We start from the raw sequence: 12,812 nt of genomic DNA, 5'->3' as shown, positions 1-12,812 counted from the left end.
ACAATTTCAACATGTCGGTCTCCTTTTAACCCTGCACCAAAAATCGTCATTCTTTCTGATGTGCTGCTTCAAAAGCTGTCACTAACATTCTTCAATATTAAAATCTCATTTGAACTGCTGTACAGCCTTTTTGTGCCAGAAATATGGCCATGCAGTTTTGTGTGAGAGGCAAGTGGATTGTGTTAGAACAAAAGCTTGATTAAAGAACTGAATACAGAAGAGTTTTGTATTATAGATGAAGATATAATTATATGCGCATTAGATTACAGGGTTCAGTCGTTAATTAGAAGGTGTAGAGCTGTTGGGGATGGTGCAGAGAATGATGCTGCAGAAGTGAAGAAGTAAAAGCACCTCGCTGTATTTGGCCTCCTCCGTTTCTTCCACGGCATCAATTATCTGCGCTGTCAGCCTCTCAGATGCTGCTTCAAAGGGGAGGTATTTCAAGGTGACACCACAGCAGAGGGGGTCGGAATGGGACGGGGAGAGCTGGCAAGGGTTTTGAAAATCTTTTGATCACTCTTCACCTCCTGGAAAATAGTATTAGAGCTGAGAAGAGGAGGAGTTTAAAAGCTGTCAGGGGAGCATTTGACTGGAGTCCTTTTAAAAGCTTGTTGCCTCACTCTAAAGGGCAGATATGCGGCTCTCAAACTTTTCTCAGGTTGCAGACTAGATCACCAAAACAAAACAATTCAGTCCACCTAAATCTCCAAATCTGGGGAAAACATTCAGCCACCTCAAAGCAATCACATACATTAGTGCAGAAGTTATACTTAGTTTATACCCTTTAATCAAATAATTGCAGTTAATATCATGGTTTCGAAAATCTTTTTTTTTTTAAGTATTGAAAATGTTTGTGTATCTTTCTAGGGAGTTGTTTTGTTTGTTTTTTAGTCAGATACAAATACACCACTGTTCAAAAGTTTGCGTTCAGGTTTTTTTTTTTGAAAGAATTTTTGTAAGCCAAACAGTAATATTGTGAAATATTTTTACAATTGCTGTTTTCTGTTTCAGTGTATTTTAAAGCGTAATTTATTTCTGGGATGACAATGCTGAATTGTCTTCAGTGTCACATGGTCCATTCTAATGCTGAAACTTGTCATTGTTGTTATTATTATTAATGTTAAAAACAGCTGTGCTGCTTTTTTGTGGGAACTGAGATGCATTTTTTTCAAGGTTCTTTGAAGAAAAGAAAGTTCAACAGAATTTGTTTTAAAGCCTTCATAAAATAAATGTCTTTCAAAAGAAGTTTACATTTTTCAAATGACATATTTCATAAATATATAGCTGCCTTTTAGGAGTGTTTCCAGTTGTTGTTTTTTTACCAGTGATCATTTCTATTCTTGCTTCAAAATCAAACCAAATAATAATATAGTATAATATAATATAATATAAATAATATAATAGATTTATAACAGAAGAGGGGAAAAACGCAGAATTTAAATCGCGTTTAACAGAATAGAATTGACCAACAACTGCGAATGACTGTTGTGAGACATAAATCAGTGCACATAGTTTACTCTTTCGTATAATCGCACCTAAAGCTGATGGCCTGGATACATTTGCGTCCCGTTAAAAAAAGTACTACTAATCCCAAGATCCTCGGTGGAGGTCCGTGATTTCCGGGAGTAGTAGTGCCAGTGGGAAGGTGCGCGCAGGGGGACCTGTTGGAAATGACGCGAGCTGAAATCCTGTTTCAGAAAAGAAATCACAACAAACAACCCGGGGTCTAAGGCAGAGCGCACCGAGCCAGCGGTAAACAGGGTGTGTGTAAACTATAAACAACGAAAGTCATCGCTGAATCTAGAGGTGTTTAGCTGGTTAGCACGTTAGCTCGCTCCACACCTGCTAGGCGGCTCATTTGGGCTGCTTGATCTTCACGCATCTCATGCTCGTTTATAACAAGAAAACAATCTATTCCCTCTCATACAGCACATGTCATGAGGAATTCTTGCTTAGATGACATATTTCAGAGGTGTCGCTATGTTTATAATAATGACCTGCCAAGTGGATCAGTTGTTTCGCTAGAGAGACATTAGCTGGCTAATTAGCTGATTAATCTGCCCACTGACCCACATTCCGCTTCAGCTGCTATGAATAACTAACCCGCGTTTAACTATTTAGGTGGTATTAAAAATGAATCTGAGTTTGAGTTGGGTAATTAGTGGTAACGTTACTGTTTTGTTTCTGCATCAGCAGTTTGGTGTGTTTATCATTTAATGGTGAGAAATGTTTAATACAAGTAATAAATAATTAAGACTAATCATTAAAATGTCAAAAATGAAAAGTGGATCCTATTGCAAAATACAAAAAAAAATAATAATAATCCACATCTAGACACTCGCATAGTTAGCAAAGTAAAAAGCCTTTATTCTAAGACTAAGATTTAATAAACAAAATGCATACGTTTATAACGAGTCGTTGATATTCATAATTATAAGTCAGATGATTTTGTTACAGTTTGGTAATATTGATGTGGTTTCTCTCAGGTAATGCTCAATGGAGACGCTCATGAGTGCCGTGGCCCCGCGTGCACCGGCTGCGACGGTGAAGCGGGTGTCCGAGGTGGACTTCCGCTCGGGCACGACTCTGGAGCAGCTGTCGGCTCAGGTGCAGGAGCTGGTGCAGCTGGAACAGGGGGAGTTTGGAGACCAGACCGCACTCGAGGTGCACACGGCCAAAGACTTCATCTTTAATATGCTGGGTGAGAATATCGTACTGAACACACATATACATATATAATGTGAAACCCATGCACAGTGTTTACAACATTGTTTTTTATGTGTTTATTCTGTCCTCCAAATTACTGCTGTATCTTGTTTGGTTAAAAGTTAGCAAAATGAAACCACCATGTTATACATTTAAGCATAGTGAACTTCAGGACCAAGGGATTTTTCAAAAATGTCAAATTAGTGTGTAGGCTATGTATGTGTTTTTATACTGTCACCTTTATTTAATTTTATATATATATATATATATGTATGTATATGTGTGTATGTGTTTTTTACAATACAGATTGTCAAAGCAGCAAAGCCCCGTTAACACCAAGAACATTAACTACAAAGAACGATATTAGCGTCCACACCAGCAAACAATATTGTCTGTTTATTCTCAGCACATGCTCGTCTGCTGCTTTAAATTCCCGAGCTCGTTATAGCAGGATGGATTCTGATTAGGTGTCAATGTTTAAAGGAACACCCCACTATTTTTGAAAATGGGCTCATTTTCCAACTCCCCAAGAGTTAAACAGTTGAGTTTTACCGTTTTCTAATCCATTCAGCCGATCATCTATTCAACTCTTTGGTCATTTTTAGCGAGATGCTAACGGTCTAATCAGATTCAATGAGCTATGCTCAGCTGCAGTTAAAAGTGCTACCGCCAGACCCGGAGATCGGCTGAATGTATTCGAAACGGTAAAACTCAACTGTTTAACTCTTGGGGAGTTGGAAAATGAGCCTATTTTCAAAAATAGTGGAGTGCTCCTTTTTAAAAAATAAAAATTTGTTCTGAAAATGATTCCAGCAATATTGTTTCTCTGTGCCTTTATCTTTATAGCTGTGGTGTGGACTCTGCTATTCTTTAATATTGAGAACAATTTGTTGAACTCTCATTGTGTTTATAGTTATCGTCCTTGGTGTTAACCTGCCTTAAAACAGGACAACCGTGTTGATAATGCAAGAAACGCTCTCAGTTCATCATTGATTCAGTGATAGTTCAGTAAACTATATTTTATCTATCTGTATATAATGGTAACTGTTTTATAAATTGGATAGCTTCTTCTAAGAAATTCAATTTTTTTTTTTTTTTAGGGACGTTTTCATTATGAGCTTTATTTATCCAGGCCTCTGATTCAAAGCTTGGCCCAAGCTGTTTGTCCAGCAGATGTCTCTAGTTCCCCTTGTTTTTTTTCCTCAGTACATCCCACCAGATCTCCCCCAGCACCCTTTTCTAATCACTTGCTCTGCCCTGCCCTGTGAGGGAGAGACAGATTTGTAGAACTGCATTGTTCTCTAAAAACACGACTGGAGCTGCTTCACATAATCCTGTCAAATGCTGGATGAGGTGACGGTTTCTCTTTTTCTCTCTCTTTCTGTTTTTTCCTCCCTCACCTGTTATTTATTTTTTAACCTTCCACTCTCCTCCGTAGGAAAAGTTTCAGCCTCTAGCTCTTTTCTGGTTTTGTTTCGCATGTTGCATTGTTACCTGTGTATCTTCCAGTACTTTGGTTTACTTTTGGACCTTTATTTACTGACATGGTTGGATTTTTTTTTTCTAAAATCCTGCCAGTGTAACTTTTTATGTTTCTTTTTTGTCTGCCTCCTGTTGCTTTCATTTGCCTTTTTTCTCTCGGATTTAACCCCTTGATGTTCAGCCAAAAGCCTACTTATTTTTCTTGCTCGCTGTTTCCATCTCTCGCTCTCTAAAAATATGCAGACATTTTCAAAGCAACATCCATCACACACCTACTGAGAGTGATGGGTAGACAGCTTTTTATTTTTATACTAGGCAGGGTGCTCCTTAGCATTCATTTGGAATATTCTGCCTCATTACATATGAATAAAAAAATGATCTACCTTTGATGACCCTTACCTGTCCATCAGGGTTTAGGTGTTGATTCATTTCAGAAGACCCGAATAGATTCATGCCTTGATTTAAATTGGCATTGATGTTTGCTTCCTTTAGCAATCATCATGATTTCTGTTTTCACACCTCCATGACCTGCAAACATTAACATACCTTCTGCATGCCAGTCTCTCTAGACTCAGTACAATCCTGCAAACGTATTCCTCCCAGAGGAACTAATTAAATCGGAACAGTGTTAAAAATGTAAAGGGCAAAAGGGATCATTGTTATTGTAGAAAAACAAAAAGCACTCAACTTCGTTGTCCTGGAGTGAAGGTCACTGAGTCCCTGCAACAAACACCATCAACAATTTTCAAATTAAAACATGTATTGTTCTTTGTGTGTAGTCATGTTGGTTTCTGCTAGGTTTCAGACCAAATTGAAGTCTTAATGTGCTATTTATCTGGGAAAATGTTAAATGAAGGAATTAAAAAAAAAAAAAAAAAAAGGTCTTAAAGGGATAGCTCTTCATTTACAAACATTACAAACACTTTTTATGCTTATGCTCAAGGCTGTTCAGTTCATCAAAAATACTGAAAAACAGTAATATTGTGAAATATTGCAATTTGAAAAATTTTCATCAGCCATTACTCCAGTCTTCAGTGTAACATGATTCTTCAGAAATCATTTTAATATGCTGAGTTTTTTTTTTTTTTTTTTTTTTAATCAGTGTTGAAAATGCTTAATGTTTTTTGGAAACTGTGATACATTTTTCTTTGAATAAACGGTTAAAGAAAGCATTTATTCAAAATAGAAATCTTTTGTCTTTACTATCACTTTTTTGACTCCAAACTTTTAAATAGTAGTGTATATTGTAACACACAATTTCTGTTTTGAATAAACACTGTTCTTTTGAACTTATTTATCAAAATCCTTAAAAAAAAAAAAAAAAAAAAGTATCACAGGTCCCAAAAAATATTAAGCAGCGCAACTGTTTCCAGCATATTAGAATGATTTCTGAAGCATCATGTGCCACTGAAGACTGGAATAATGATGCTGAAAATTCAGCTTTGCTTCACAGGAATAAATTATATTAAAATAGAAAACTGCTAGTTTAAATTGCAGTAATATTTCACACAATTTATTTTTTTTCTATATTTTTGACCAAATAGATACAGCCTTGATGAGCATAAGAAACGTCTTTAAAAAAAAAAAAAAAAACATTCTAAATCTTACTGATCCCAAACTTTTGAACGGCAGTGTATCTTTTTAAAGATTTGTGCTGCTGTCAGAATCAAACAGACTTTTTTACATGGCCTTTATGTGTTCGACTTCAGACAAACGAGAACAATAATTAGTCTTTTTAAAATGTCATGTAAACCCTTTAGTCTAAGATTATCAAGCTATAGTTGCATTGTGTATGTGACTGTATCATGTATTCTTAGACAGACAGATTATGTAGCATAATGTTGTAGTTATTTAACTTGGAAACGTCACAAATGTCCTGTAGAGGTGAATGAGTTCAAACTCTTGTAGGCCTGTGTATAAATCAGGCTTCGACAGCAGTGCATGCTGGCCACTGGTATATGACTAGGAAGCGTGTATGCTAAGCAGCTTCCCTTTGACATCTGTCATGGAGAGTGATGTTTCTTATTGAAGGCATTATTTTGTTTTTGTTTTCAAGTGGTCAGTAATGGTGACCATATGAGGGAGTGATGAGTGAAATGCACCTGGTACTAATGGCTTTTGCCTTAGGGACTAATGAACTTAATGAATTCATTTGAATAAATAAACTGGCAATTAGTAAAGCCGTTGCTGCTTGTGTTAGATGGCATGATTTTAACACCCCCAGCAAGACATTTTTTACTTATTTCCCTAGTGAATGATTGTCTTCAGATTATGGGTCATTAAAGCACTATTAAGTAACACATCCATATGGCAGCTATGCTAACAGTATTCAGTAATTGTAAAATTATCCTTTTAATTACAGTGGATTGAAATGAAATAAAATGAGTGTGTGGTAAATAATCCTAAAGAAATGTGTTGACCAGTTTCTGCCTACATAATATATTAAAAGGCAAGACGTTCATTTTCATTAAAAAGATTGCACTGAAGATTTTAAATGTTCAATTTAAAGAAATTAAAAAGCTGGGTCACATCTGGAAAAAAAAAAGCAACTGCTTGAATTGCAAAACAGAATTGAGGGAGACTATTAATTTATATATTTCACTTTGAATGAGCTGGAATTATCTGATTTAGACTGAGAAGAGGTTTAGGGAGATTTCTGTCTTATAGGAAAAGCATCATCTTCCTCCATTTCCCTCCCTTCTTTTTATCTGCTTTTATTCCTTACTTCAGAAACCAATTATTTAACACTTACTGCATATTTTATATTTATTTGTGCTTCAAGACTGTATTTTGAAAGGTGTTTTTCTGGTGATATAATTTATGACTCCTGATAAGTGATCTTTCTTGCTCTGACATGGTTCATCCAATAAAAGCTGTTGGGAGTGGGTTTCTGCAAAAATGATCTCCCATGTTTGCTGTAAAGGCTTAATTCTTATAGATTTAAAAGTATGAAATGTATCTAAACACCAGGAACTTTCTTTAAATTGAGTCCTGCATCCTAATCAGTTGTGTGCCATAGGGCTGCACATTAGACTGTTTCTGCCCTTCGTCTCACCTCTGGCCGTTTAGCAAGACACAAACAGGAAGTTTGGCCAGGTGATGCTTTTCCTCATTAGTAGGGTGAAGATTATTCTTGGTGTACTTTCCTTAGGAGTAATAATGTAAGGAAATATTTTCTTTTTTTTTGGCAGTTGGTCACAAGAAGAACCTAATAGACATTATAATCCACTAACAAATGGACTTTTATTTTTCAGAATTTCTCAGCATTTTGAGCTTAAAGGGATTGCATAATCAAAAATTACTCACCGTTAAGTTGTTCCAAACCTTTGTGAGATTCTTCAGTTAAACACAAAAGATGATGTTTTGAAGAATATTGATAGCCATTTAATTCCATGAAAGTCAATGGCTACTGTCAACTGTTTGGTAACCAGCATTCTTCAAAATATCCTCCTTTGTGTTCAACAGAAGTATGAAACTCACACAGGTTTGGAACAGCATGAGGGTGAGTAGCTGATAACAATATTTTTGGGTTAATTATTCTTTTCAATTTGTTCAGAAAAGTGATAACGTATCCTCAGTCCTTCCCATTCAATGTCTACCCACCCTTCCATTTGTCTCTTTAAAGACAGGTGACATTACCTCTTTTTGTCATGAATATTCTTCATCTCCACAGGCCTGGTGCAGAAGGTAGACAAGCGATTGCCGGTTGCCAATGAATACCTGCTGCTATCAGGTGGAGCCAGGGAAGGTGTTCTTGACCTTAACCCAGAGGACCTAGGTGACTACGCCAAAGGTGTTGACTTTGATTTGGACTTCACTCTACTGGTGCCTGCTCTTAAACTGCATGACCGAAATCAGCCTGTGACTCTGGACATGCGGCATTCCCCACCATGCCATTCTTGGCTGAGCCTGCGCCTCTGTGATCCTACAATGCTGACTCGTTGGAGTATCTGCTGTCAAGATGAGAAAAATGGAGAGAATAAAGATGTGGAAGATGAGGAGGAAGAAACTGAAGCAGTACGAGGCTCAATCCCATCCCTGCAGCCTCCTCAATCATTAGATGGATGTTACTTCTCTCCGTTGCTGGTTGCCGATTGGTTCTGGAGTGTAGTTGGGACGGCGGTAGAAGAGTTGCGGAGAAATCCTCAAAGAGGGATTCCTGTTCCTGATCGTGTGGAGCGGAATGGTCCACTAACAACGCTGATTCTCACTGCAGGAACTAGCCGTATCCTTTACGACTTGCTTCCAGTGGTGTCGTTTCGTGGCTGGCCAGCTGTCGCACAGGGCTGGCTCACGACCAACCATTTCTGGGATGGCAAAATAACGGAGGAGGAGGCCATCAGCGGGTTCTACTTGCTTCCTTGCTGTTCTCTAGCTGCCAGCCCCTCAACCAGACCTGACCGTGAATGGAGACTTGCTTTCTCCCGCAGTGAGGTTCAGCTAAAGAAATGTGTGCCCTACCCAATGGCACAAGCCTTCCAAGCAGCTAAAGCTGTACTGTCAAGACTATTAGCTCGCCCTCGCACCAGCCTTAGCCTCTACCACCTACGTACCTTGATGTTTTGGGCTTGTGATCGCTTGCCTACAACCTACCTTAGCTGTCCAGATCATGAGACTCCTGCACGGCTGTTCCTTGGTCTACTTGATGACTTGGCTCACTGCATTCTGGGCAAAAACTGTCCCAATTACTTCCTCCCCCAGTGCAACATGCTCGAGCACCTTACGGACAGTGCCGCCCTTTTAGTGGCACGAAAACTTGCACATTTACGTTCCGATCCTGCAGAGCACTTAAGAGCCGCTTTAGAGCAGGCACAACAGGCATGCCAGCTCAAACGTGAGGCCGCAGTAGCTGCGAGCAATGGCCATGGGTTATCATCACCTACCCATGGATATGGTGCGGGATCACCACAGGATGACCGGCTAGCACAACGACTACAACAGCTGGTGACAGAAAACCCTGGCAAGTCTATTTCAGTTTTCCTCAACCCAGATGACGTTACACGCCCGCATTTCCGCATTGACGACAAGTTCTACTGAGTGGACTGAGCTGGTTTACACACTGCCCAGGGTACAGAAACCCTATACGACAGAACTTCTAGAAGACATAGTCATGTCACTGTGCTACTGTATTACCAAATAGTAAAAGAGTCTTCACAGAGGGGTTTCTTCCCTCTGTTTGGCTCAACTAGGCTGACTACAATCAAAGTTGCTTGACACTCCAATGAGGTATTGTGTGAGTTTCACAGGTGTCACAATGTCAGGGAGATCAAAATTAACATAAGAAGGATAGATTTTAGTAATGCGACTCGTATAAAATCGAAATTCAGTCGCATCCTAAGGAAATCCCCATTGACAGACTGCACATCAAGTAGACTTGATTCAATGATATTCTTTAGAGTTCGAAAAGTTTTTTTTTTTTTTTTTTTTTTTTGCTTGCTACTCAATACTACTGAGAAAAGAAACTAGTATCTTCTGCTGTGTTCCACAGTAAATCCCGAGGGCAGTAGAACTGGAAAACCAACTAGGCCAAGGTACATTATGATGAAATCGAATGTAATTTTTTTTTTTTTTTTTTTTTTTGGTATGTGTGGAGAAGTTTGCGACTATTGATCACATAATCTTCTCTTTCTTTAGCCTGTCAGTTACCCTGCTTGCTCCCTTTCTCAGGTACTTTTTTTTTTTTTTTTTTCTTTCAACTGGTGAGTCTTGAGCTGTTCTACAGTCAAAAACAACAAAAGCAGAAAGCGAGAAAAAGATGAGGCATAACTCGCAAATCTAGGCCTTGTCCTTTATGTATAAGAAGCTGTTGTACAGCCTGTAGAAATAATGTTTTTGAAACACATGCTGTTCGACGCTATTTTTTTGTTTACTTTTTTAGATTCTTAAGTGAGATGTGGGTGATGGTCTATCAAGTTTCAGACTGTTTTCAATTAGTTGATTAGGCATAGGTTAAACTGACAACACTGATTGATGCAGATTTTGTCTTGTTGCTTCCTGATTGGATTCTAATCTGCACATGAATAAACAGTATGTGTTAGTGTTATTCTAAGGGCTTTTCTTTGTCAATCATTGTTGCATATGTGATAAAACAAAATATGGAAGATGCTTTGGAAAGTGGGATTTTGTGGTGATAAAGGGTTGCCAGCACTATGTACTGGAATAATAGAGAGACAGATCTAGAGCGGGCAACAGAGGTTTAGAGAAAGGATAGAAGGAACGTGTAAAGAGACAGAGGAATGCATCCCAGTGTTTTTTGTGATTGTGAAAGGGTCCTACAGTATCTCGCTCTTGCAGATTTGCATTGGTAGCTGTGGGAGGCAGAGATGGATGAAGAAAGTCAAACGCGACGTCCACTGGATAGATTAGACCGAACCAATGGGACTCCTGGGACTGTAGACATCTGCTCTCAGTGCTCATCTGCACTCATTTTTGCTTTGTCTCCTTCCTAAATCCTTCCCTCTTCATCGGCCTCCATCTCTGGCTGTTCTTGATCCATCTCTACCTCTTTGACTGTGCTCAAGGATTAAAGAACAATGTTACATGTGTATTCAGCATAAATCGCATTAGCGCCCTGTGGGAGTTGGCAGACCATTCGTGTGTGCTGCTGACATGGCTGCTGCGCAAATACAGAGCAATCAGTAACAGTGTTGCCTTTGAATGACAGCAAAATGGCGAGGAGTAGGCTTTTTCTAGTGGATTTCTTATTCCAGTATGTGAGACGGGAGACGTGCTACTGAAGAGAGTTTGTGTAGGGTTGCACATGGTACAGGTAGGCTATTATACATAATGTCTGCTGTATGCCAAGGAAAAGACACCAAAGAGAGTTTAAAGGACTGATTGCTTAGATTAAATGTCATGAAGGAAAACGGATGTATCTCTGTTGTATATTGTCAGGGTTTGACACTGTATACCTTAAAAAGCCTCTTTAGTGGGTTTAAATATTGTAAAATGCTTGAATCGATATTTGTAATGCTATTTTAAATGTTTTTCTGCATATTGACCGTTATTTAGCACAATGCCTGATATCAAATGAATAGTGGTACTATGCAAGACCGAATCATCTCTATGAATGAGATATTAAGGCCTACCATGTCTGTGATCATTACCCAGAGCGTTTTATACAGTTAATTCATTGGGGGAAAAAATTAATGTTCCTGCCTCAGGGCATGATAAAATGTTCCGGACGCATTTCAGGTGAAATATCTGAAGGAAGCCAAAGCACATAACTTTCCTTCCCAACTTTTTAATGATGTGGTCCCAGTGTTTCATTATCTGACAGCAAAATCCCTTGTGTCATGCTGTTGTGTACAAAAGGTTTTTTTGCCCTCAAGCGGAAAAGAAAATATGAATGTAAACAACTTATTTTACCTCTTGAATTAATCTTGTCATCAACTTAAATTCCCTGAATTGAAATGGAACAATGCATATTTAAATGGTACCAAATATTTATATATTTCATATCATTTCTCTTATGTGCCTCAGAAGGCTTTTTTTTTTTTGTGCTGGGGTGGGTGGAAATTGCCCTCTGTGTAATCATGTGTGATGATGCTGGTCGTAGCATGAAATAAAACATTACATCTATGAGAATTTGTACTGTTTATTTATATTTAATATCTATAAATGTTGCTCATCTCCGATCTCAAAGATATTATCTGTACTCTAACTAAAGACCAATTTCAGTCAGGTTAAATGTCTTGCTATGTTATATTATGTATAATTTTGTACTAACAAATGTTTTTGTGTGTCTGTGACTAGTCACTTGTCTTGCTCTCCTGGGGAAACTATCTGTATGCTGGGCTAAAACATGCTAGGAGCCTAAGTTTGCAGGTATCACACCTAAAAACAAAGTGCATTTGTGCGTCACAATTTGAAGATTTAGAATTAAAAGGCAGAATAATCCTACCAAAAAAAGTCTTGACGTTTCGGTGCAATCTCTATGTGAAATACAATGTTGGTCCAACAGAGGATGCTGTTTGACTACAAAGTGTTAGCTTGAACTGCAAGCATTCTTGCTGTACCCATTCTAGATGTCACTGTAACTGCCATATCTCTGCTCGGTCTCACAACACATTATTCTGTATTTGTACATAATGTATGCAGAGTGGATTCCAAAAGACTCCACAGTGAAGATCTGTTGTTTTCTTTTCATTTAAGCTTGAAAATATAAGGTATGAGATAAAATGCAGAAGAAAGAAGGTTCTGTACAATTTCTACAATTTTCAAATGTAGTTTGTGGTGTTTACCATGTTAAGTCTGGAATAAAGCTGAGATAACATGGATTTGCACAAACTTGTGGAGTCCATGCCAGCTTGAGCGCTGCTGTCTTTAAAGCAAAAGGCATTAAAGTTATAAGCACTAATATTATAATTTGATTTTTGTAATATTAAATTGGAGAGGAGCCCATATAGAAATGTGCTCACTGGTGGACATTTGGAACACAGTGCTGTTCCTAATATAAAATAAATTGCATAAACTAGACTGACCCCAACCATAATTATCTTGCTTTAACATTTTAGATGAATTAAGACATTGTGTCTCTTTAGTAATATGGTTTGGTCATCTTTTGCTGTCCTACTGGGTTCATTTTGACATTTACCCTCAAGTAGCAAAATCTCACACATGAC

The 12,812-nt window shown here is 38.1% G+C and overlaps 1 protein-coding gene across 3 annotated transcripts; it reads left to right on the top strand.

The window, feature by feature from the left end:
- The first annotated feature begins 1,593 nt into the window (after window positions 1-1,593).
- tmem102 (transmembrane protein 102) lies at window positions 1,594-12,424 on the top strand. 3 transcript variants are annotated; one of them, XM_058782669.1, is made up of 3 exons: window positions 1,594-1,752; window positions 2,487-2,701; window positions 7,862-12,424. In XM_058782669.1, the coding sequence occupies exons 2-3, from the start codon at window positions 2,497-2,499 to the stop codon at window positions 9,223-9,225; spliced, it is 1,569 nt and encodes a 522-aa protein (XP_058638652.1). In that variant the 5' UTR covers window positions 1,594-1,752; window positions 2,487-2,496; the 3' UTR covers window positions 9,226-12,424. The 3 variants fall into 3 exon arrangements, with proteins under 3 accessions (XP_058638652.1, XP_058638650.1, XP_058638651.1); XM_058782667.1 differs by having other exon boundaries at window positions 1,597-1,761; window positions 7,862-12,423; XM_058782668.1 differs by lacking the exon at window positions 1,594-1,752 and adding an exon at window positions 1,846-2,219 and having other exon boundaries at window positions 7,862-12,423.
- Window positions 12,425-12,812: the final 388 nt, after the last annotated feature.

Source organism: Onychostoma macrolepis, chromosome 07, assembly GCF_012432095.1.
Source record: "Onychostoma macrolepis isolate SWU-2019 chromosome 07, ASM1243209v1, whole genome shotgun sequence".
NCBI classification, from domain to species: domain Eukaryota; kingdom Metazoa; phylum Chordata; class Actinopteri; order Cypriniformes; family Cyprinidae; genus Onychostoma; species Onychostoma macrolepis.
The sequence above is the reverse complement of the archived record's forward strand: the minus strand, read 5'-3'. Positions and strand labels throughout refer to the sequence as shown.